This window comes from Urocitellus parryii, chromosome 16 (genome assembly GCF_045843805.1).
Source record: "Urocitellus parryii isolate mUroPar1 chromosome 16, mUroPar1.hap1, whole genome shotgun sequence".
NCBI lineage: Eukaryota > Metazoa > Chordata > Mammalia > Rodentia > Sciuridae > Urocitellus > Urocitellus parryii.
Window position 1 is genome coordinate 8,091,484 of NC_135546.1, and position 26,774 is coordinate 8,118,257.

Here is a 26,774-nt window from a genome sequence, read left to right on the forward strand (position 1 = left end):
ATTGGAAGGCAATGAAATGAATGTCTCTCGTTGATTTGGATCAGATTTCTTTGTGCTCCAGTGTTTCCTTATTCTTTTATCTCTCCCTGTGATTGCTCCACCTATACAATTTTTCATTATCTGGTACTCTAGAATTTGTAAGGTGAAAAAAAATAAGATGGCTATTGAATTGCATTCCTTCAAAAGTCTGTAAGTATTCAAATGACTTCCTGGGAGATGATTTGGTGAAGATCTGCTTTCTTTGGAAGGATATCGGTTAACTCAACAGAATTGTGGGTCTTGTTCCTAAAGGTTCGCGCTTGAAATGCGTGAGTCCCCCTAAAGCTCAGATATTGAGTTAACTGCAATAGTCAGATGCTCAGGGTACTCAGGTAAATAAAGAGAAGCACAGTGGAACACGGACTCGGTGGTCTAATGGCCTGAAGTGCAGTCCACTGGGGTGATTGATGGATGTGCCCCCGTCACTAAGGAGATCTTCAAAGTGATCCACGGGCCGATGTGGTCGCCACAGCCACTCTCAATCACTGGAGTTCTCTCTGCTTTGCAATCAGCCACTTTGGTCGTATTAAGGACCCCATCAAAGCAACTCTACTGCAATTCCCCCCAGATACTCAGCAGTCTATCTCAAAATGGTGAATTTGGTCAACAATGGAAAGAATCCCTACAAACCACCCAGTGAATTGTCACCGAGAAGCCCTGTCTGGAAAAAAAAAAAATTTCCCAAGGAGCTGTGAGAAAACCTCTCTTGCAAACATCAAAGTGTTCTGTTGGTAGCATCCTTAGAGATCCCAAAAACAGGCTGTAAAATTTTGCCATGAAAGGGCATGCTCTCTCTATTAAGTGTGTAAGACGTGTCTGATATTTTTTTCTCATGCTTTCAAAGAGGTCGCTATTTGTAGATTTTTTTTATAGATATTTTAGACAATTCAGAAATATTGACTCATCTCACAAGGCTTTATCTACGGGTCTTTTTATACTACAGGTGGAAGTTAAATGGAACCGATGTTGACGTGGGTATGGATTTCCGCTACAGTGTGGTTGAAGGCAGTTTGCTGATCAATAACCCCAATAAAACCCAAGATGCCGGAACATACCAGTGTGTGGCAACAAACTCGTTTGGAACAATTGTCAGCAGAGAAGCCAAGCTCCGGTTTGCTTGTAAGTAGCAATTAGATCACGCCGCAAATGTTTTGTTCTGTTGGACCCGTACGCTTTCCAAACAGTCTCTTTTTTAAAAAACAGTACAGATTTTAATTTGTTATATGATCTTTACCTCTTTGCATATTTTCAGAAATGTCTCATTGGTAGGATAAACTGCAAATAGGAGTGGGAAGACGTATCTTTGTGCTTTCAGAAGGATTGAGAGAGTTTGATTATAGGGATTATATGATGATTTGGGTTTTTGTTTCATTTTGGTTTTTTGATACTGGGGATGGAATTCAGGGGCACTTGACCACTGAGCCACCTCCCCAGCCCTATTTTATATTTTGTTTAGAGACAGGGTCTCACTGAGTTGCTTAGCGCCTCGCTTTTGCTGAGGCTGGCTTTGAACTCACGATCCTCCTGCCTCAGCCTCCTGAGCCGCTGGGATAACAGGTGTGCAACACTATGTCCTGCTGATTTGGTTATCTGATGCTTGGTACACACAAATTCACGCACACTGAAACTTACGCATGTGTAAATGCATATACACAAGTTATACAGACATATATTTTAAATAGAGTGTACATAAGAAAGCAAATAAAAAGGCCAATGTAGTAGTCGATAAGAGAAATACTTTATCCATACAGCACACAGTAGGGAGCAAAGCCTCACCAGTTAATCCTATAATTCTATAATTTAAAAAAAAAATTCATGGAGTAGAAAAACATTGAAAAGCAGTTTCAATAATAACCAAAAGGAGAGTTTTATTATTTCTCGCCTTTTACATTTCTGATTTAGAGCCTTTTAAAAAAAGTAGTGCATTCCTATAATCCCAGCATCTCAGGAGACTGAGACAGGGGGATCATACAGTCAACTCTCAGCCTCAGCAACTTACTGAGAACCTGTCTCAAAATTAAAATTAAAAAAAGGGCCGGGGATGTAGCTCAGCGGTAAAGCGCCCCTGGGTTCAATCCCCAGGACCAGAAAATTTTTGAAAATTACCATCTCTTAAGACTACTTTTTAATAAAACTCCACAAGTATGGGAAAGAAAGTATAATTTGGAAATGACAGCTTGTGCGTAAAATCCCAGGCAGGAGCAGAGAGTACACACTGGAGCGTGCGGGTCTTGGAGGAGTGGAGTTGAGCGGCAGGTCTCGGGGTCTTATGTATTTGCATATGATTAGACATTTCCTGGTGTGAAATCCCAACTCTGTACCGCGGCCCCTTCCTGTCAAAGGTTTCATCATTACTAAGCCTGTTGACACTAACGCAGTCGAATATTCTCATTAACAAAATCCTCTCCGGGACCTCCATAGCAAATATGCCTGACATCCAGTGCTTCATCGGTTAGTGCTTGTTTGGTGGTATTTTTTTTTTTTATTCGTGGAGAAATGAATTTTTTCTGAGAATCATGTGGATGTGGGGATTCAGGATGATGTTGCTGGTGAAGGTCTTCTCAACATTCTTAGGTGCCCAGAATAACGGGGAGGTAATATGTCTGACTCAGTGCTATGGAATTCTGAGGGCTTCCTTACTCCTCTTGGCTTCACACAAGCCTGAAATCTGTGCTTCATTTTTCGGTGATGACACGTGAAGCTCGCGAGCTTCCTTTGAGGATCGTGGCTGCTCAGGGTAGGGAAGAATCTAAGGACTCCACGAGTCTTATGATTCCTCAATTTCTAGATTTTGTAAGATGAGAAATTTTCAACAAATAGTCACAACAACAACAAAAAAAACAGAGAGATGTCAACTTTCCATTTTTCTAAAGTACGTTTTCAAAAAATACATGACCAACCCTCAAGATGGCCCTTTGGTAAATGTTCAGGCATCTTGACTATTAAAAAAAAAAAAAAGCAGAAAAAATGGAATCTTGTATTCAAGAACGGTCATTTAAATAGAATAATGAGGAACAAGGAAATGTCCCCCTGACTGTCCTGTGAGGAGTCAGCCTGAGGAGCTGTGTCTGAAAACCACCTTGCCCTTCCCATATCATTAGTCTTAGGGTTTAGCTATGAGGTGTCCCCAAAAGCTCACGTGTGAGACAAGGCAAAGGGTTTAGAGGAGCGTCTTAACCTAGTTGGTGCACTAACCCACTTGTGTGGATTAACTGGGTGGTGGACGTCGGCAGGAGAGCCATAGAGCTGACCATCCATGGACTGAGACCTCTGAAACCGTGAGCCCCCACATAAATGTTTCCTTCTCTAAAACTGTTCTCGTCAGGTCTTTGGATCACGGTTGTGAAAAAGCTGACTAGACCATTCAGTGATACATCCACACTCGCCCAAAGCCTTGGCAGATCATGATTTGTTTTGAAAAAATCCTGGTAAGGGAGAGTTTACCTGATCCTCCCAAAGCCTCCTGGTGCAGAGTAGATGGCTTCGTTGTTCAAAAACAGAAAAACTCTTCTCTTCCTTCAAATTCTGTTGTGGTTTAGATACAAAGTGTTCCCTCCGAAAGCTCAATCGAAATTTCTATCACATCTAATCCCTACTGTAAGATACAAGTTAAGCTTCAAATATATGAAAATATACCTTATGCCAGAATTCTTTGTACTACTTTCAGCAATATCCGCTCCTACTTGGTCTTGCTACATTTTCAAACCCTTCTTTAAAAAAATCCACTCATCAGGGCTACGGCTGTAGCTCAGTGCCAGAGCGCTTGCCTCGCATGTGTGAGGCACTGGGTTCGATTCTTAGCACCCCATCAAAATGAATACAGACATTCTGTCCATCTACAACTACCAAAAAACAAAAACAAAAAACAAAAACACTCACCATAGAGATGCCAGTGTCATCTTTTAAAAATGTAAATTAGATCATTCTGTTTTCCTGCTCTATACCATCTTCACAACTCTCAATGATGCTTACTTGTCTGCTGAATCATGGCCTCCTAGAAATAAGCACAATGCCATGCATGTCTCTTGATCTCTGCAGAGGATGTTGAGACATGAGGTATCCCATGACAAGAACTTCATTTTCAACGAATGCAGCTGGCAATAATGTTCATTTTTTTGAAAGCTCCAGTCTCCCGTTATAACCTTATTTTGAACATGCAGTCATGGTCAATCAGACAGTTGATTTTTCTCAAGTTTCTATTGATCCAGAACTAGCCAACATGTTTTGTTTTTATTAACGTAACATCAGAGAATTGTATTTACCCTTTTAAATACGCCTTCCGAGCAGTGATCCTCTGTTACATTAGGTTTGAAATTGTTTTAATTTTTTTTTGTTTTTAATATTTTTAATGTGACATACTGATTGTCTTATGGGTTTAGTGTCCGCCAGCCAAAAATCTGATGAACGTGTAACTAGTCTGATAACCAAGGCAGCAAGCTCCCAGAGAACTTCTACTAAGGTGAAATCCAACCTTCCAATCAATATTGTTGGCACGATCTTGTCCAGCTTCAAATTTAGCCAAATACTCTACAATTAAATCCCAATTTTTTCCCCTACCTAGCCTTAAAGAAATGCTCAAATCAAGGCTACCATTTTCCGCCACATCCACTCTTCCCTGTTCTTGCGACGTTTTCAAACCTTTGTGTAACCACGCATCATAGAACAGCCAGAGTCGCCTTAAAAAAAAAAGGAATGTAAATTAGAGCATTCTGTTTTCCTGATTCATGCCTTTGACCTGTACTTGGAATAAATCTCAAATTCACTATCCGTGTCTCCTGTCAAAGATTATTTTTAGTTATCTGCAGCATGAGGGTACCTTTTTACACAGGGGCATGGCATCTAATTTGTTCTCATTCATTCCCCAGCATGTCCCCCTCCCCCATCGTCCTTCCTCCTCCCCTCCCTCTCCTCTACTGATCTTTTTGTGAAATTTATTTAGAGTTATTATTTTTTTTTAATTACTATCTTGGGGACATTCTTGGTGTTGGGATTCACTGTTCTGTCCTTAGGTATGGACATACAAAAGTCGGGTCAGATTCATTCCACTCTTCTTCCTTTTCTCAACCTTTCTTCCTCCTCTCAATCTCTCTCTCTCTCTCTCTTTTTTTTTAAGTTTAAAAGCTTTTAAATTCTTAAATTTTTTAAATTTTTTTTTAATTTATCTTTTTAAAATTTTTTTTTTTCCTAAACATGCATTCTGAGTCTTCTTTTTCATGAAAAGGAAAGAAATTCTTTTTCTTTTTTTTGGCACATCCTTCATACATGTATTTTGTACCATGATGAGGGTCTCCTTCCACCATCCTTGCTATTCCCCTTCTCCCTCCCTTTCCCTCCCACCCCTCTTCCCTATCTAGAGGTAATCTTCCTCCCATGCATTCTTCGTAATCACGTGGTTTCATGGCTTCAAGAGACTTGAGAGGTTTCCTGGCCGGGATCTTTTTTAAAGGTGAACTTGAAGGTCGGAGTCGCTGAATTCCTCATTCTTAATGATGCAGTGAATAAGTCCCAGAGCCGAGGAAATCCAGCCTTCGTCTCTTCCTTCTACGCACCCTGGCTCTGTTCTGTTCTAGATCCTCCTTAATTCCTACCCCCCCCCCAAAAAAAAATCCCTTCGCCTCTATACAATGTCAGCATGTTCCGATCTCCTTCTCTACTTTACATAATGTTATCCACAGGTCCGCCTTATAGGGTAGACGTTAGGATTTCTACTTGATGGATTATTTGAAAGTGTTTTTGGTGATGGTGCTTTTTTTGGCAGGACATGGTCATCTCTTTGCATTTAGCCTTTTTGAGTCGAATTGACTGACACAAGCAGAATTTCTAGTTCCCTGCAGATGGGGCCTCGAAGAAGCTGCACCTCTTTGGTTTTTGTTGTTGTTGTTGTTTTTTCTTTTCCATTTTGAGCAGCTGAGCTCGGGGCTTTGCGCTGGGCCCAAGCATCTCCAGGTGAAGTCCCACAGGAGAAGACGGTTGATGCCTTCGTTGGCACGGGAGGACTTCACCCATGACAAAATCCGTTCCTGTGCAGGACGCCCCCGACACCCCATCACAGTTGGGGCTTGTCCATAAAGTCAGCCCGGGGCTGTGCCCAGCCAGGGGAGAGGAAGAGCTCTCCTGTCCACCTGCGCACGCCTCCCCAACCCTGGCCCTGTCCGAGTTCCCTGCTACCCAGCGGGCAAAGCTGTTTGAATGCCCTTTTAATTTTCCCGTAGAAAACAGAATCAGAAGATGTGGCGGAGAGTGGAGGGGATCTCACTTCATGATTTCCACTGTGTGAGGACAGGGATGTTCCCCGAGGGTAGATCTGTGCCGAGGGTCATGCTATGACCCCATCACCCTGAATGTTTCTCTAGCCCGGCATCCCCATCTATATCTGCTTGTGAATCTTTTTCTTGGGGTGGGGGGTACCAGGGATTGAACTCAGGGGCACTCGACCACTGAGCCACCTCCCCAGCCCTGTTTGGTACTTTATTGAGAGACAGGGTCTCCGTGAGTTGCTTAGGGCCTCACCATTGCTGAGGCTGGCATTGAACTTGCGATCCTCCTGCCTCAGCCTCCAGACTCCTGGGCTGGTCCTCTTTGAAATGAGAGTAATAACCATCATTCTTGAAGAGCTAAGGTGTAGCTGGTGATAGCACAAGCTCTGGAGGCAGATTCCTTGGACTCCCCTGGGTTCAATCCCTGGTACCAAAAACATTTAAAAAATTGTTACCTATTATTATGATTTTGATGGCTCTACTCCAGTTATTACACTAACCATTTTGGAAGCATAACCCAGGGGAGTCTAGATGTCATAGGCGAAGAACTGAGGATGAGCAAAATGAAGTCACTTTCGCCAAGGACACATGGATGGGAAGAGAGATCAGCAAAGGGCCCCAATCACCCCTCTCCAAAGCAGATGCCCATTATGGGGTTTCTTCCCCATGCAGTTCACCCTATCCCAATTAAAAGCATACTTCCTGATGGGATTTATACTCAAACCATAGATCTGGTGGATGGATAAGAACGTTTCCTTCATAGAAACAAACTTGGATTTTTTAATGCGTTTCTAACCTTCAATATTATCACATCCACCGTATTTTTCTAATTTTTAATTGTTTTTTTTTTTAAGTGGTGAGTATTCTGGATCCCATCACGCTCTTGATTAATATCAAATGACACCGTGCTGTCTACGAGGGTGGTGCATATATTTGTGGCTCTAATTTTCATCTAATTGGCTTCAGGTTCCATAATGAGAATGATTAATGTAATATCTCTGCTCCGAAAGTTAAGATGCAAATTTCCAACGTATTCCAGGTGGGCCGTAAAACGTCCCGAATATGGATATTTTTATGGTAAATAACCGTGGGTTGGTAAACCGGCGGTGATGCCCCGAGCAGTCAGTGACGGATTATTATAAGTTTCTTATTCCCCTATCATTCCCTCCCCCTCATGCAGGAAGGATGCACTTTAAATGTAGATTATTGTGAAGAGCTTCCAAGAGAATCATCCAGGAACTCGGGATCTTAGCTTGTCAAACCGATTGCTTCCTAAACGTGGTTTGGGGGCCTTCTTCCGGGAAGCTCAGCTGTTTGTCAACAGTGTAGATCTGTAACCACCGAAGATGGGAGCTATTCATCATCTCAGGTTGTGGATGGCTGTAATTCATCCGTGGTGTCTCCGGATGGCGGCTGATGAGGATGGCTCACTGAGCAAACCCTGGTTGGGTGCCTGCTGTCTTGACTGTGGGTGAGGTAGTATGGTCCCGGAGGAGCCAAGGGTGATACCTGGGCTTGACACTGCCGCAGTCCGGCTGCAGCAAAATACCCTGGGGGGTGACGAACAACTTGTGAACATTGATACAGCTTGTGTCGATGGGAAGAGAGTAGAAGAGAGAAATTTAAAAAAAAAAAAAGAAGAGGAATAGAGATAACAAGGGAAGGGGATCCTTAGGGCAAAGGCCACTCCACTTGGTCTTCCTGTGACCCAAATCATGTCTCTCGATACAACAAACCATGCTGAGTTTAACTTGAGTGAGCTTTATCAGCCAAGTTGTGGGGTATTTTTGTTTTTGGTACCAGGGATTGAGCTCAGGGGTACTCGACCACTGAGCCACCTCCCCAGCCCTATTCTGTATTTTATTTAGAGACAGGGTCTCACGGAGTGGCTTAGGGCCTCACTTTTGCTGAGGCTGGCTTTGAACTTGCGATCCTCCTGTCTCAGCCTCCCGAGCTGCTGGGATGACAGGCGTGTGTGTGCCACTGCACCCAGCAAAGAAGAGCTAATTCTAGATGGTGACTTCAGGGAGCTCTGAGTTCTCCTGAGTGAAGACTCACGGGTGATTGTGAAGGTTGTGCTGGGGAAAGAGTTACATTGAGAAGTCTGTTCAGTACTGATAGGGGTTGTTGGCAACCTGGTTCAGGAGGTCTGATCATTGTTTCTGTTTACTGTACATTTCAGATGTGCTTTGCTGTTAATACTGAATAACAAACGTACCCTTCATAGCCAAAGAGTGAAATGTGCATCAGTGAGAAAAATAGCTGGGAGTTTGATTGATAGCCAAACCCATGACTGGCTTAACTGATTTTTTTTTTTTAATTAGGAAACCTGCTTAAATAGGCAAACTTTTGTTTCTGAGCAATAAAATGTTGACTGATGACTGTTTGGATACATAATTGGGGAATATTTAGATCAATTAAAACTCATCAACTTGGAGAACATTTGGATGTCAAACTGGAAACATGTATCCATGCAAGTCTTTGATTGTTAGTAAAAGAATGATTTTTTTTTCTCATTTGGCTCATGAGAAAAATTCAGAATTTGCTGTTACTGAAATAAGACTTTTTTTTTTTTTTTTTTGGTACTAGGGATTGAACTCAGGGGCATTCGGCCACTGAGCCCCATCCCCAGCCCTATTTTGTATTTTATTGAGAGACAGGGTCTCACGGAGTTGCTTAGCACCTCACCATTGCTGAGGCTGGTTTTGAACTCGCCATCCTCCTGCCTCAGCCTCCAGAGCCGCTGGGATTACAGGTGTGTGCTTTTTGAGTGGGTAAGAGTCTGTCAACCTCGTTCTAATCGTATCAATGTGCATTCTTAAAGAGTTTGCAGTTGAGAGTTACCTACCATCCTGCAGAGAAGGCAGGTATTCACCTATGGTCCATGTAAAGTAGAATTGGCCATCAGATAAGCGGTAACCACTGTAGACATGGTGCTTATTGTCCCTCCAATGACGTTGAAACCCTAGCTCCCAATACGGTAAGATCATGAGGTGGGACCTTTGGTGATGATTAGTTCATAACTAATGGTAGAGGCCTCAAAAATGTGATTATTTCCCTAACAAAAGAGATTCCTGAGAGTTCCCTTAGCTTCTTCTGCCATATGAAAAGATGGTGGTCCACAAACCAGGAAGCAGACCTTCACCAGACACCAAACCTGTGCACACTTTGCTTTTGAACTTCTCAGCCCAGTCTGTGGTATGGTGTTATAGCATCCGTGACAAAGAGAGCAAGCACCAGGAGGCAGATCTATCTGGAGATTGTGACCTCATGTTGGACAAAGGTCTTTCCAAACCTAATCAAAAATCTAGAGCCGAGAGTGTCCAGGATTACCCATGTGGGTCCTGAACCCAGTGGCAAGTGTCCACATTAAGAGACTGAGAAGATGCACAAAAGGGTAAGAGAGAAACCAACCACAGGGAGGCCAGTGAGTGCTGGAAGCTTCTGGAAGTTTCCGGAAGTTTCCGGAAGCTTCCGGAAGTTTCCAAAAGCCAGGAATTCCCCGCTGGAGCCTTTGGAGTGAGCACAGCCCTGAAGACTTTGAGTTTATACTTTGCAGGCCCCAGAACCTTGAGAGAACACATCTCTGTTTCAAGTCACCGAATCATGATGATTTGTTTGTAATACTCCCCCCCTCGAAAACAATAAAGACCACCCACCCTATGCACCCACTCTGCTTTTCTCTTTCTTTCCTGACCACTTGGATCAAGAAGAAAAAAAAAAACACACACACACACACACACAACTAGGGAACGAGACTGAGGTGAGAAGCTTTTACCACTTCACCAGCCCCTGTAAAACGCAGAAGTCGTCTGGACGAGTTTTGTGTCACACTCTGCCTTTCTCCCCGGAGAGGATAATAGGGGTTTGAACTTTATAGAGAGAGTGTGATGGGACCGGATCATGTAAATGGCAGCTGCAGAAATTCAAAGAGTAACCTTTCTCTTTCCCTGGCTCGGTGCGGCCTCGGGTTGGGGCAGCCCTCCTCGGGCCTCTCAAATAGACAGCGCTGGCCCTTTCTCCATAGGACAATGATCCAAATGACTCAGAGCACTTTGTCGGTCCCTAGTCTCTCTCCCTGCACTTCTTCTTCTTTTTTTTTTTATTGAAGGTCACTTTCCCTGAATCCGACCCCTTTGTCTGGAACTCCAAAGCCCCAGAAACTAGCTATTATCGCATTTCAGTGTCTGACCTACCTGCGGCGGGAACAGTTCACTGCGGGTTCCCAAGCATTGTTATGTCAGCCACGTTATGACACCTCTAGCCCTCGCAGTCCCCTGCGCTGGCCAGGGTTGGCTCCCCTTGTCCTCCCCATGAATGCCTTTCCCTGAGTAGACAGACGCTCCTGGGCACGGACGGCCCCCCTCCCGGCTGATGAGGATTTTACCTGCCACACCAACGACTCTTTATGTCTCAGCTACACTCTGCGAGCCTCTTGGAGCACAGAGCGTGCTTTGGGGTTCCGAGGCTACATCTCCAATTCAAAGGCATCACGAAAAGAGGTGCAGGTGTTTTCCAAGAACCGAATCGCTGGGTCAGACATTGCACCGGAGATTAAATTCTGTCCCAGCCGCTAGACCCTCACTGGGCACGGCCGGTCAGCAATTTACTCCTGAAATATGTATTTAGGATAAACACTAATGAGGATCAGAGCACTTCTTTCACGGTTCAAAAATTGGGATACAGGCTGGGGTTGTGGTTCAGTGGTTAAAGCATTTCCCTAGCACATGTGAGACACTGGGTTTGATCCTCAGCACCACAGAGAAATAAGTAAATAAAGGTATTGCCAGGCGTGTAATCCCAGCAGCTCCGGAGGCTGAGGCAGGAGGATCTCGAGTTCAAAGCCAGCCTCAGCAATTTAGTGAGGCCCTAAGAAACTCAGCAAGACCCTGTCTCTAAATAAAATACAACAAAAAAGGCTGGGGATGTGGCTCAGTGGCTGATACTCCTGAGTTCAATCCTTGTCAACCCCCAAAATAAAATGAAGGTATTGTGTCCATCTACAACTAAAAAAATATTTTTTTAAAAAAAATCAGAACATGCCATGCAATGAAAATATCCATTCAATGGAGCATTTCTCTCTCCCTGAAAAAATCACAAAAACAATTTGCCTCCGACTTTTAGCACCATGCTTTTCTTATAAATATGTAACAGCTTTATTAGGGTCTTGTGCTATGTAATCCACTAATTTGAGGTCTAAAATTCATTGATTTTTAGTTTCTCTCATCATATAACCACCACCACTGTCTGATCTTGGAACATCTTCTTTACCCTGTAAAAGAACCCTGTGCTCATAACTCTGTGCTGCTTCTGGCCTCCTGACCAGCCCTCATCTGTAGTATCTGTCTTGATGGATTTTACTCGTCTGGATTTGTCATATAATAGAACCAAATACCTGCCATCTTTTCCTTTGGTGGGGGGTACCAGGGATTGAGCTCAGGGGCACATATATATGTATGTATTTAGAGACAGGTTCTCACCGAATTGCTCAGGGCATCACTAAGTTACTAGCTTTTTCTTTTTCTTTTTTTTTTTTTTAAATTTTATCTAGTAATAAAATCATTTATTCACTTAGTTGATTATGACATGAAATCGTAAGGTCTTTTAAGACAAAGATTGCATATTTTCAACTTTATGACACGGCACAGCTACAAAGCATCATTAATGTGAGTCAAACTGAAAAGAATTAAGAATAGTTGCTAGCTTTTTCAGAGAGGAAACGTTCTGTGAGTTTAGGGATTTGTGCGGTGGAAGAGGAACGACCTCACCCGTCTGCAGCTTTTCTGCATCAATCCTGTTTTGTCTCATGGTGTTTTCCTGAGCAAGTGTCTCTTAGCACCACTTCTAAATCAGGAGTTAGAGTCGGAGGTTACCAGGGGGCTCAGTCTTTTTTTGGGGGGGGGTAAAGTTTGGGCCTCGCCTGCCTTTGCCCCTGGGTAGCATGGCCTTCCCCAGTGACCAGCTTCCTCTCTGAGGGTCTGCATCTCCCCTGATCACCGTCTGTACATTTTATTTCCTGGTCCGTCTGGTGCTTGCCGTCGTCTCTGTTTTTGCTCGTTTTTTTCTGTCACTGTGACCAGACGATCTCACAAGAGCGACAGAGAGGAAGAGAGGGTCACTGTGGCTCAGGGTTTCAGGGGTTCCGTCCCTGACGGGCCACGTCCATGTGACTGCGGGCCCAGGGTGAGGCCGGACCTCGTGGCAGAAGGACAGGGCCTCGGCACGGGGCCAGGAAGAGGCAGAGAGGTCCCCTCCGCAGGAACGAAATCTGAACCACAAAGGGACACTGTGACCCACCTCCTGCAGCCTACGGTCACCTAGAGCCACCACCCAGGTAACGCACGTCAGCGAATTCGTGCCCTGGTTGGGTGAAGGCTGTCGTAACCCAGCCGTGTCCCCTCTGAGTTCAGGCACCGTGTCACCCAGGAGCTTGGGGGGGGACACCTCCCAGGTAACCAGGGCACAGTTTTATAGGGAAGGCGGGTTGCTACGTCACACTAAGTGAAGCCGGGGTCACAACGACTCGGGACCGCAGCCCTGGAAGTTCTGAGCCTGACGGGTCCCTGTGCAGAATGAACTCGGAAACTCAGATGAGAGTGTTCAGAAAGAGATCAGGATGGAGGGGCCGGGAGGGAGGGTCTCCATCTCTGTTAGGGGCTGGTTGCTCAGGGGGAGGTCGACATGTCAGGGGGACAGGGTGGCCTCTGCTCCCGAGGAGCTGCCCTCTTGGGCTCGGTTTTTGAACTAGACACGGGGTCCGCCCCTCACCACGGTGGCCTCCACAGCATGTCCTGCAAAGGCAAGTTGTGGACGTGCTCCTTTGTGCGTTTATGGGGTGGGTTTTTTTGAAGTTTCAGTGAGTCGCAGAAATGATCATGAATTCGTGGGATCCATCCCGTCCTTGGTGGGAAAACGGAAGGCCCCGGGGGAGAGCTATTCCTCTTGCACCATCGCCGACTGCAGTCCCCAACAGCGGATCCTTAAACTACATAGGTCGCCTTTGCAGTGTGTGTGTGTGTGTGTGAGAGAGATTTCCTTTTTCTCCTATAAGTGGTTAGAAGAAAGAACAACTTAAAATACTGTCACAGAGCAGGGTGACGTCATCTGCTGTTTGCCACCCAAATGGTGGAGCTGGAAAACGTTTGCATATGAATATTCTCTCTCTCTCTCTCTCTCTCTCTCTCTCTCTCTCTCTCTCTCTCTCTCTCTCCCCCTTCCTCCTCCTCCTCTTCTTCTCTCTTTCTCTCTTCCACTGTCTCTCCCTCTCTCCCTCTGTCTCTCTCTCTCTTTCTCTCTCTCTCCCTCTCTCTCTTCCTCTGTCTCTCTCTCTTTCTCTCTCTCTCTCTTCCCTTCCTCCTCCTCCTCTTCTTCTTCTCTCTCTCTCTTTCTCTCTCTCTCCCTCTCTCTCTTCCTCTGTCTCTCTCTCTTTCTCTCTCTCCCTCTCTCTCTTCCTCTGTCTCTCTCTTTCTCTCTCTCCCTCTCTCTCTTCCTCTGTCTCTCCCCCTCTCTCTCTTTCTCTCTCTCTTTCTCTCTCTCTCTTTCTCTCTCTCTCTCCCCCTCCTCTCCCTCTTCCTCTGTCTCTCTCTGCTCTCTCTCTCCTCTCTCTTCCCTTCCTCCTCCTCCTTCTCCTCCTTCTCTTCTTCTTCTTCTCTCTCTCTCTTTCTCTCTCTCTCTCTTCCTGTCTCTTCCTCTGTCTCCCCCTCTCTCCATCTCTCTCTCTCTCTTCCTCTGTCCCTCTCTCCTCTCTTCTCTCTCTCTTCCTCTGTCTCTCCCCCTCTCTTTCTCTCTCTTTCTTTCTCTCTCTCTCTCTCTCTCTCTCTCTCTCTCTCTCTCTCTCTCTCTCTCCCCCCCCCATGGAAGGTTTTAAATGACTGAGCTGTCAGTAAAACGGTCAGAGAGTGTCCCTTAGAGATGAAGGACTGTATTGCGTCTGTGGAGCCTTTGCATTTATGACTTTGAATGTCATGGGCCATTTTCCGGGGACTGACCCTCACAGAGATCCCCTTCATTTGGCCAGGGGGCCTCGGTGTCTCCAGAACCCGTGGAGACTCCAGGACTGTAAATCACCCTCCCATCATCAACATCTCCCTCGGAACCTTGGCAACGGTGTCAAGTCCTGCCCCTGAAACTTGGTGCTGAAGGGGAAGCGGGAGACCTTGTCTTGAATAATGAACATATCAACGAAATCCCCGTTGCCACGGTTGACAGGTGATTTGGTTAATTGGCCCAATATGACATGTGTTAGCTGCGCGTCATCGTCCTTTTCGCTGACGTGGTAGAAACATGGAGATGGGTCAGGCCTTCACTGTCTTCTTCAGCCCACGTGAAGAGGTAGGATGTAAATGTGGCGGCTCAGAGGACCTCATCCCCCTGTGGCCTCCAGGACCATCCTAATGATCCTCCCTAACTGCTTTATAAGGCTCAGATAACTGGGAAGCTCAGGGATTTGTCGTAGAATGTGCAGCTCAGAGGTAGGGAGGGACTGCTTCAGATCCCAGATGCCGAAGGTCACATCTAGGGATCAACACTTGGCCTCGGCCCCCAGGCCCACTCCCCGGGTCCTGTTCATTTGAAAAGGGGCTGCGTTCCGAGCCCACGGGGAACAGTCTTTACTAGTGGGGTCCCCCACATCGTCACGATTTTGTGAAAAATGGAGATGGGCACGTCTTGAAAGGACGCTTCCCAAAACTTGCCCGTGATGAAACTTGCACCCGCTTCCAGAAGATGGTCCTCTCGTTTTAAGCTAAGGTAGAGTTGAGCCCACTGAAATGATTCTCCTGAACATTCTCCTTCTCTTTTCATCGTTAAGAAGGAAAAGTGTCATTTTTGAATTGCTGACCAAACCAAGATGCCCATCATAGTAGTGGGATCTTTTTTATTTTTTATTTTATTTTATTTTTTTTTAGTGTCCATACTTAGAAACACCTAGATTGGTCCCAAACACATCCCTTTTTTGCCCTTTAACATTCTTAAAAGTCTCTTGCTCTGCTTAAGTGCATCGCATCCGATCACAAAGCAGCGTCATCGCTTTCCGTCTCTGTTAGCTTTGAAGGCAGGAGTCGGAGCTTGACCACCATTTGGGATAAGGCAGTATTGCCGGATGTCCATGCATCATCACCTTGTCACCATCCCACCAGACCCAGACCCTCCCTTCATCCCCACAAGACGGAGTGGGAAATAGAATCCCCTATCGGTTGACTGCTATCGGACACCACGGGAACAGCAGGAGTTTAAGGACGACACTCAGTAGAGGGGGAAGTGTTCCAAGGGAATCCGTTCCCGTTAGAGGCACAGCTCAGGGACTCTATGCCAAGCAGGGCAGATAACTCCCAGCCACAGGAGCAAGGCGTACCACACTGGGAAAGACGGCTTCTCCTTCCTCAGTAGAATCCAGGAGCCCAGAGGGTTCCAAAGTGGGAAGAGCAGGGTGGCCCTTACCCATCTCCACAGCGAGTTGTTTCCAAACACCACAACTTACCGACTGATGCAAAGACCTAATATCACCCTCCAAATTCCCTTAGGTGGTCTCCACGGGAAACAGGCCGTTTTCCCCGTAGAATGAGAACGTAGGTGTAACTGCGTAGGGATCATCAGATGCAGAAGGGAGATTGAACTGAGACCCACGCTATGGGAAAAGTAAATATCCTTCAGTGGCAGAGAACACGGAGGACACTTTCTGTGGGACACTGGTGGCAATGCATACTGAGAACAGAAGCAGATCTAGGAGGGTCCCCACCTCTAATGGAGTCGGGGTATCTGTCCGTGGAGGCTGCGAAGTAGACAGAATTGCTCACGCCGGGTACATGGTGTCCTCTTATTCACACACACACACCCCCACATGCCACCCTGCCGCGTAGCCTCCGGCAAGTCATTTTGTCACTGAATCTCCATGTCATTTTGTGCCTAATGGGGGGCCACATCAAGGACTGCTGCGTGGATCAACTAAGACAAGTTATGTCAACATGATTTCTTCTGACGATCACAGTAAGACATGCATTGTTTAAAAAAAAAAAAAGATGATGGGAAAAAGATCTGAAGAAAATATGTCTGAAACGAGAAGGGGCTCATAAGAGGGACCCTGCGGTTCAGGAAGAGAAAGGCACGACGCGTTAGTGCCAGCGTATCATGTGGGAGACGAAAAGGTAGCAGCAGTGTGCCCGGTATGTGAGGAAAGCAACCTATGGCCCATTCTGGGCTGTGCCGTAGGCTCCCCAAGAGAGAAGATGGCCGGGCCGAGCCTTGACAGATGGCTGGTAATTAAAGAGGCCAAGAGAACTGGCCAAGAGTCTTATGCAACGAGAGCAGCAGAGCCGGAGTTTTCCTGGATTTGCAGGAAATATGGAAACACTCCATCGATCCAGGTTGCTCAACAGGAAGCCGGGGGCATGCGAGGTTGCGAAGCCGGAGAGACCAGGGGGAAAGGTCAGGTCGCAGAGGGCCCGGGTGGACATGCTAATGAGCTCGGGTTCATGTTTTGGAGGCTGATGATTTCAAATGGTTTTAAGCGAGGGAGTGATATGAACAGGTTTGCATTTTAGAAACGGATGGCGGTGCCCTCATTTGGGAGTGTGCATGAAAGGCATCTGGAAAACTAGTCACAGGGACTTGCCTATATTTCAGGCAAGAAATGATGGCAGTCTGTCCTAAAGTAAGGGCAGTCCTAAGGAATGAGCAGAGGCGTGTTTGGAGAATGAGGCTGGGTTCACATCATCAGGGCTGGGTGGGTGGTTTGGGTGAGTTAGAGGGGAGAGTGACTCCTGTGTCTTGCATGATGATCAATGACTTATTTATTATCAATGACGGAGTTTGGAAGGAGGTTAGGGTTCAAGATCAGAGATGACAGATTTACTTCCAGACTCACAAAGTGATATATATGTAATTTGAAAGTATATACATGTATTTACAAGTTATATGTATACTTATACATATGCATAAAACATTACATATGTATATAACTTATATATAAAAAGTATATATCTTCCTGATCTATATACTTTGAAAGGGCTCATTATTAAGAATTTTGTCAGGGGCTGGGGCTGTAGCTCAGTGGTAAAGCATTTGCCTTGCATGTGTGAGGCACTGGGTTCGGTCCTCAGCACCACATAAAAGTAAATATATTGTGTCTTCATCTACAACTAAAAAATAGGTATTTTTTTTAGAAAAAAAAGAATTTTGTCAGGATCATAAACATAAACCACAACTATCATAGGAAAACTAGAAAATAGTCACCTTGTTTTATAAAGTTTTTTCAACCAGGCACGGTGTTGCACATCTGTGATCCCAGCCGCTAGGGAGGCTGAGGCAGGAGGATGGCGAGTTCAAAGGCAGCCTCAGCAAAAGCGAGGTGCTAAGCAACTCAGTGAGACCCCGTCTCTAAATGAAATACCAAACATGGCTAGGGATGTGGCTCCGTGGCTGAGTGCCCCTGAGTTCAATTCCTGGTACCAAAAAGATAAAAAAAAAAAAAAAATCATGAAGAGATGGGTAACTTGGTCCATGGAATTTGGAAGGATAATACAGCAACAGGACCGAAGATTGACCGTCAGTAGACATGAGCAGATAGGTTAGAAGGAGAATATGTCCGATTGCTCCAAGACGACAGAGGAGCCCCAGACCCAGATGGTGGCAGTGAGTCACCACCGCCAACTTCACTGTGTGTGGATGGGAAGGGCGTCCCCTCCTCTGCAGTCTGTAGGTGTTAAAGCAAAGGTGGTTACCAAAATCTGGGTCTGGATAATACAAAGCCTTGGCTTGCACTCAGTAGACATTGGACCAAGACCAAGTGTTAGTCCAGGAAAGGTGTCAACTCTACCCCCCCAAACCTCCGTTCTACCTCCTGAACTTGTAGCTTTCTGATTGGTCAACCCACCTCTCCCAGGAATTGGCAGGGATTTTTCCGACTCTTTTCCATGTGACTCTTAATGTTGGGGGATCCCCTTCACCTGCTTGATGACAATGATTCTCTGCTGTGCACACATCAGCATTGGAGAGACCCCTTGCTAGGAGCCACAACAAAAGTATTATGATACATGGCACCTTTGGTTTAGGTGACTGCCAGCTAGCCATTGAGATGATATGATTATGTTAAGCTTCACATTCATATGGAAATTGGACTCCTGCTGTTCACCTCGGCCTGTTACGAGACTCATGTTATGGGACTCCCGGAGAGTTCCCATTGGTTGGGGAAGGATAGTAGGAGGGAATTTCCGGGGGAGGTCTGGGGGGGCCCCGTTCTGGTGGAGACACACGTGTGTCGACCGGCTTGTTAGCAGGGCGCACACGGGGACTGGCGGCCTTTTTAAAAATAAAGCTTTGTTTCCTGCTTGAGCTGCTTGTGTTTCTGTGCCCAGCCGGATTGCGGCAACCCCTTTCCCGTACAAATAATTGACGGAAAAACGAATGGTCACCCTCTCCTCCAACAGTTCTGGTGAACCTTTAGGAAGCAACGGAGAGTCTCGATATTTCGAGTTTTAGGAAATCTTCCAAAGCACTAAGTTTTGTTCTTATTTCCTGGATTCAGGAAGCGAGGTTGGGGGACAGCACAGACAGCTCTGCTCAGCCTAGAACCTCCAGTTCTTTGTTTTCTTTTGGAAAGGTGGCAGGAGGAACAACGTCAGGGGAATTTGGGAACTCATGGGTGACCACGTTCCACGAGACAACGTCACTTGGCTTCCACATGCTTATTTCATTCTCTTTCCTTATTAACCATCTAGAAGACGAGACCGATGCACGACTTTACAAGATCACCCGTGGCTTTTTATGTGATTCCCAGGATTCTTACGTCGTTTCCCACTCAGCCACGGGCTGAGCTCTTGTCTGCTTTGGACGCGTGCACGGCTCTCTGCAGAGGGCTGGTGGTGCTCGCACGCTGTTGGTGCTGTGCTCCGTGGGACACTCATGACTTTCCGGCAGGCACAAGTGACAGTGCGCTTCTGCGTCTTGAGAGTGTTCATCTTGTGCGATGCCACCCAAAAGCTTTGGGGTGACTCTGAAGATGAACCCTTCCCGTGGACTCCTTCTTTCAGAATCCAGGCAGGGCTCAGCATTTTTTCCTTCAGCTACTTTATTCTCCTGAATCGGATAGTAGGTCTTGCTGCTTCCTCTCACCCACCCCACCCCCCCATCTCCATCCTCTTCCCTGTCAAAAAAAAAATACTGCTGCGTGTTGAAATTCCTATAGAAGGGCGCCACCTCTGACCACCCTCTAGAAATGTATTTTTCTTCTTCTTCTTCTTTTTTATTCAGGTCTTGTCTGTCTTTTCCACCTTAACCTAAGCTCCCTGAAGGCAGGAATCTTTCTTTTACATTCGTTGCCATCAAACCAACGCTCACTTCGAACATGAACCATTCAGGGAACTCGCACCGACTGCTTGATTGAAGTACTGCTCTTCAGATACAGCGGACCTCTCCTACCTTAGCCCTGCACTTTATACGTGCGGCCACGTAGCAAATTTATTCCATGAATCTGTCTCCCCAGTAGACCTTGTAGATCTTGAGGGAAAAGACTGTGTCTTCCTCAGCTTGTTTTTTTTTTTTTTTTTTAAATTATTCTTTTTAGATGTACCCGACAGTTGAGTGTATTTGAACATCTCATGCACCCATGGAGCACAACTTCCCATTCTTGTGGCTGGACATGATGGGGAGTTTCGCGGGTCGTGCATTCATGTGTGAACACGGGAAAGGGATGTCTGATTCACTCCACTGTCTTTCCTGTTCCCATCCCCCCTCCCTTCCCTACATTCCCCTTTGTCTAAGCCAATGAACTTCCATTCTCCTGGTTACGCATCTGCATCCATATATCAGAGAGAACATCCAACCTTTGGTTTTCTGGGATTGGTTTATTTCCCTTAGCGTGATAGCCTCCAGCTCCATCCATGGACTGGCAAATGCCGTAATTTCATTCTTCTTCATGACCGAGTCATATTCCATGGTGTATCATACCACATTTTCTTTATCCATTCATCTGTTGAAGGGCACCTCGGCTGGTTTCATAGCTTAGCGATGGTGAATTGAGTTTCTATTAACACTGGTGTGGCTGCATCAGTATAATAGGCTGATTTTTAAGTCCTTTGGGTATAGACCATCTTCCTCATCTTTGATTTCCTAGCACCCAGCACTAAAGGGAACATGAGTCGGTACTTAATAAATACTTGATAACTCATTTATAGGCTCCTATTGCATTAAATTGTATTTAATAAGTTTTGCTGAGCCCAGAGGGTATAAAGTCCTCATTTATGCATCTATGCTATTTGGAAATAAAATACAAATATAGCTGTTTGTTTGACCTTTGCATATATAATGTGTATATAATAGACACACACATATATATGAGTGTATGATGCATTTACCCATGTATATACTTCCTAATTTCAATTGCGAGAGAACCCACTATAAATCTTTGAATCTGAAGATCCTCTATGATTTCAGGAAAATCATATTGGTTTTATATGACATTTAAACAAAAACCGAGCAGCGTTTGTGATTAGTAGTTGCAACATGAAGGCAAATATGGAACTACTCCTTGTTCTATATCTGTGTCAGATTACGTGTGCTTTTCTCCCCTCAATTTAGTAAAGATAGATTGAAGAGGGTGAGAATTATGGTTTCCATTTCCTGATATTTCTGAAGTTGTGTTGGGAGGCTCTGCCCCAGAATACAGATGCTCATGTCTTTGACTCAGCAAAGGTTCCTGTTATGAGCCGGGCATGGTGGTGCACGCCTGTCATCCCAGTGGCTCGGGAGGCTGAGGCAGGAGGATCACAGGTTCAAAGCCAGCCTCAGCAAAAGGGAGGCACTAAGCCACTCAGTGAGACCCTGTCTCTAAATAAAATACAAAATAGGGCTGGGGATGTGGCTGATCAGGTGGCCCTGACCCTCTCTGCAGCAAGATAAAGAAAGATCCATTGAGACACACCCCCCTCGCCCACCTCCTGTAGACTGAGTCTCCTCACCAGTGTCCAGGAGACTGACCTCTGCTGTTCCACGGTGAGGATTTCTATCATGGAGGAAAGATGTGTCCTGAACTCCTGGTTCATCCGGGAGGTAACCTGCTCAAGCAGACCGTTGTGACAGACATCCTTTTACGCACATGCAGAATCTTTCCATTATGCTCAACGTATTTCCAAACCTGCCTGACCACATCATCTTTTTCTCTCTGAAAATTCTTCAAAGGCGCTCCCCATTCATTGGCATAACCACTCCCTGGGTCTCTGTGTTGTAAGGCCATGTTGTTGTGTTTTCTGATAGACAGCGCCTCTTAGCTCTAAGAAATAACCCGAACAGAAATATTCCGTGCGTGCCATCTGTATTCCACACCATGTGTGTAAGGGGAAGCCATGATCCCACTGTTTTAAAGGGACAGAGGAGTATCCCTTGGGTCAGACGTGAGCCTTCCCTCTTTTAAAGCAAGCATGAGCCCGAGAATCTCCCCAGCTCTAAGACACAAGGCAGCTCAGCTTACACGACTGTGTTCCTCTGATGATAGCCTATAGAACTCTGTAAAAATCCCTATTGCTCTCACTCCGACCCATTATAAAATTTTTAATTTACTCCAACCATGACTGCATTTAATAAGTACAGTTGTCAACAGGAAATGGAACTCGTATAATGAGGAACTCCTTATTCCCAGTTATTAAAGAAATCTGTTTTTATTGTGCTGATTCTTTCCGGCTCACCATCGTGCACAGAAGCACCAATAGAAGTGGGTTTCGTGGGGTGGGGGAGAGAGGAGAGAAGAACAGCAGATACACACCATCCTAGCTGATTTTTAATGAGAATTCTTTAGGGCTTTGACCAAGCAGATCCAAAATAATTTATCTTGTGATGGTAGCGAAAGCAAATTACTCACCACATTACGCTGTTAAGGACGGTCGCAATATTCCCAGAGCTGAAATTCTTGCCTCATATAGATGTGCCAACATCATCTTTTATAACTTTTGCTATTAGTTGCTAAGAAACAAATTATAATTGCAGTTTAGATCCTTCTCTATGTTCGCTTCTTCATGCCCCCGGTAGCATTTATTTCCTTGAGATGATTAAATGATCCACACAGTAATTGCTTTACATATAATTGACAATGAAAGCGTTTTTAAACAGCAACCCTTGTTTGTCTTATTTTCTTGTTGTTGGGGGGAGTGATAGTTATATTGGCGTGCACCACGTTGGGATGACTTTGAATTTTGACGTTGAATGGCTTCCTTTTCTGGCAGTTGGTTATTGATAAGGACCAATAATACTATTTGGCTGGAATCATTGAGTTGGATAAAAAAGGGATGAGAGACAGTGGAAACTTGGGTGTGAGACTAGACAGAATTCACATAGTAGCTCTGTCACCGACAAGACGTGTCAAGCTTCGGTCGCAAAACTTTTGTGTTCCCGTCTGAGAAATGGAGATGATGTTCCATACCTTGCAATGTTCCGTGAGCAATGAACAGATAATGTATTTGAAGTATCTAGTGTCCAAAGAGGAAGTTGTGGTTATTTGTGTTATTGGTAACTCTTTAAAACTAGAGGGGATTTTTAAGATATTTTGTAAAGCCTTCATAAAGGGAAAGAGCTAATATCAAAGAAAACATTTGGCATTTGGTTTTTGGGGATCGGCTAACTTCACTTAGCATGATATTCTCCAACGCCATCCATTTACCTGCAAATGCCATGATTTTATTCTCTTTTCTTGCTGAGTAATATTCCATTGTGTATATAGGCTACATATTTTTAATCCATTCATCTACTGAAGGGCATCTAGGTTGGCTCCACAGTTTAGCTATTGTGAATTGTGCTGCTATAAACATTGATGTGGCTGTGTCCCTGTAGTGTGCTGTTTTTAAGTCCTTTGGGTATAGACCGAGGAGAGGGAGGCTAATTCATAGTGGGGTAGGAAGGGGGAGCAGGGGAGGAATAGAGGAACTCTAGATAGGGCAGAGGGGTGGGAGGGGAAGGGAGGCGGCAGGGGGTTATTAATGATGGTGGAATGTGATGATCATTATTCCAAAGTACAGGTATGAAGACACAAATTGGTGTGAATATACTGTGTATACAACCAGAGATATGAAAAATTGTGCTCTATGTGTGTAATAAGAATTGTAATGCATTCTGCTGTCATATATAATTTTTTTTAAAAAAGGAAAAGAGCTAATAGGGTAGATAAGCAATGTATCACTTCAAATTAATACATAAACTCTCACTAAGTCATATCAAAATAAGATAGACACCAGGTGCTGAAGTGCACACCTGTCATCCCAGTGGCTCAGGAGGCTGAGGCAGGAGGATCCTGAGTTCAAAGCCAGCCTCAGCAAAAGCAAGGCCCTAAGCAACTCAGTGAGACCCTGTCTCTAAATAAAATATAAAATAGGGCTGGGGATGGGGCTCAGTGGTGGAGTGCCCCTGAGTTCAATCCCTGGTACCAAAAACAAACACAAATAAGATAGGGACACACACACACACACACAGACATACACAAGGACGCCGGGGGTGACCCATGTCCTCTAGCCAATTTCCCACCCAATGAGCCCATTCAAACTAGGATGGACTCATGAGGTTACAACTCTGATAATGTAATCATTTCACCTCGGAATGTCCCTGCACTAACAGGAGCTTTTGCAGGGGGGATACCCCCAAAAGGGTCCAAGTCATGGGGAAGCCTTCATCCTCTCAACTCTCTTGCCCGCCATGTCACTGAACAGAAATGCTAGTAGGTGCGTCCGATTTCAGGGTCTGAGCCCGTAGGTGTTGATCTGAGAAGGAGATCCACCCGCCATCCTGTACATCCACAGGGCGAAGGTCCACGTTTTGAAACAGAGCGATTCCAAGTATCTTCAATTGAGCTGTAGTGGGCGCCGTGGTTCCTACTCTTGGTGACTTTTCTGGTGTTAGATGTCTAGTCCCCAAAAAACTGGGTCTTCCCAGGAGAAGAGGCCTTTGTGCCTGTTGGTCTCTCTGTAGGACTGACTCCCGACTCCCTGCAAACAGCAGAGTCTCATCATTCAGAACTCTGGACCCTGCAGCCCTCAGTGTGTCCAGAGTGAACATCCTGGGCTGCATATGTTGGATATTTGGATTCTGCATGAGAAGGAGTCTGTGTTCTAGAAAATGGAAGCATGGTTTCCTCAAAAAACAAACCACCCTGGATCTAAACCTTCCCTGACAGGCAGAAGGGCTGGCGTCCCTGCCTGCCATCGAGTCCCTCCGTGGGAATCACGTTCACACCACTTGGATCTTACGTGTAGGACTGAGTTCATGGGTGTTTCTGACCCCTAAGGCCAGCAGGTTTGTGGGCCTTCCTGTAGCCATCCATTCGTATACCCTGAAGACCCCACGCTTGCCCGGGTGAAAAATAAAAATGTCGTTTCTGTATTTACAATGACGGATTTTCATTCTCTCAGAAAGAAAGTGGCGATGCTCTGTGTTAGAGAGAATCGAGCGATCTTCCTAGGGTCCCTGCTCTATGAATTTTAGACAGTGTGAATTCTGTGCATCTTGTCATTACCTCTCGTAGTTACAAGCCCAAGTCAAGTCAGATATTTCGATCCCCATTTAAATATCATCTGGGGACATGATGTTGCACTAAGACCTCTGGACAGCAAGGGGCCCATCAGATGGGACCCTGCCAAAATCCCAAATGAACAGGGAGGTGAGAAATCAAAAGAAACGTACACAGAGTGCTGAGCTTCAAAGGCAAAGAGACCAATATACCATCGGACCAGCCAAAGGGCATGTCCCCCAGAGACCTGCACAGGAAGTAAAGATGCCCTTAATCTTACTTCCAGCAAATCCAAACGGCTGAATCCAGTAAATACTCTTTTTTATTCTTTTCTTTTAAAATTCTGTGCCCTTTATTCCCGCCCTTTTGAAAGTATGGAGAGAGTGCGCCCCTCACTCTCTGCTGATCATCATTAATAAATTGGATATAAAACATCTTTCAGATTAAAAAAATAGCAAAAAGGAGCAAGCAATAATATTATATTGCAAATCGCATCTAAGTTATAGGCTAAAGATGTGCGCATGCGTGAGTCAAAGGGCTCAGAACACTATTGACCCTTTCAGAGTGCCTTCCAAGAGGCATCATTTAACTAAAGGGTTTCCTCGTGGCAATAAAGAGTTGAAAATATGTACCTCGGGTGGACTCCTATTTTGTATTCTGTAGTGTTTTTTTTTTTTTTTTTTAATGGATGGTAATAGACAGTATGCAAAGGGTCCTGCCTTTCTTATGAACAAAGCATGAGTGTAAGTCCCCGAATCTCCAGGAAGTAATGGTATACCACTGGGCAGGCAGGACACTAGGCGCCAGGGTTCTGTTTGGGGCCCGTAAGTAGCCGGTAACATTTCACTTTGAAAACCTTCCCGGTGTGCATTCCCCGTGGCTGGCAGGATAAGCTGCCGAGTCTTTATCTCTGTTCTGTAATGCATAACAAAGAAAAAGAAAAGGAAGCAGGTGTCCTGAAGCCCTGTGGTGAGGAAAACCAGCCCCGAAGCTTAGGAAGCCTTTCAAGGGGAATCTCAATGTCAAGGCTGAGGAGTGTCTTGGAATCTGTTTTCTTTCCTCTGAGTTGGCCTGACCCAGCCACTTGCTTAGCTGTGAGAGGAATCCTCCAACACCCCAGGTCACTGCCCCAATTTTAAAAGGTACAGAGGATGGAGGACTTGGAGATCATGCATCTGGAGGACTGTCACAGCCCGTGGCTCTGGTCCTAATACTATTAGGGCTTCCTGCCCCGCCCCCATGTACCTCTGGTTTTCACTTTACTGTCCCCCTCCAGGGGCAGATCATGGAGGTTACCGCAGGGAGGGGATTTGAGGGTAAAAAAGATGGAGAGGATGAATAGAAAACCAAAGGGAGTCAGAAGAAGCTAATTGTGATATCTCTCTCTCTCTCTCTCTCTCTCTCTCTCTCTCTCTCTCTCTCTCCCTCCCTCCCTCCCTCCCTCTCTCTCTTTTTCTTTTCCTCAAGCAGAATCTAGAGCTCTAAACTTTTTAAAACGTTCCCCTGGATTAATTAAAACTCAATATTTTAGTGCGGAAACATTTGCAGTGTTGAGAAAAAAACAAAATCTTAAATAGAGGTCACACATCAGCTGGGTTATAAAACAGCATTTGAACTCAAGACTAGAGATGAAGAGGGGGAAAAAAATCATTCCCAGGATTTTGAAATATCATGTGAGCACAGCATTGCTCCTGTCCCTGATCTACTGGGTGGACATTTGGTGAATGTTCATGATGACCTGCCTACAGTTACCACCCAGATAATCCATTAAAGTGGATTCATGCAGTGATTAGGTTAAGGCTCTCATAACTGAATCATTTCTCCTCACATCCTTCGAGCATTGTCTCACACAAGAGAACACCTCATCTAAACCATAATAAGGGATAATACAACTATCCCCATTTTTCAAGTTTTTTTAAAAAAATTTTGCCATGGTGGGGATTGAACCCGGGGCTGCACACATGCCAGACAAGCACACAAATGTTGAGCTACATCCCTGG

At 45.3% G+C, this 26,774-nt stretch overlaps 1 protein-coding gene across 6 annotated transcripts in view; it reads left to right on the plus strand.

Annotated features, from left to right (window-relative positions):
* Positions 1-1,001: 1,001 nt before the first annotated feature.
* The window catches only part of LOC113178803 (contactin-4), a 259,228-nt gene continuing 233,455 nt past the window's right edge, over positions 1,002-26,774 (plus strand). For all 6 annotated transcript variants that reach the window (XM_077793439.1, XM_077793441.1, XM_077793440.1 and 3 more), the window contains exon 1: positions 1,002-1,158. In XM_077793439.1, coding sequence (XP_077649565.1) covers positions 1,017-1,158 — 142 coding nt within the window. In that variant the 5' untranslated portion in view covers positions 1,002-1,016. The remainder of the gene's footprint in view (positions 1,159-26,774) is intronic.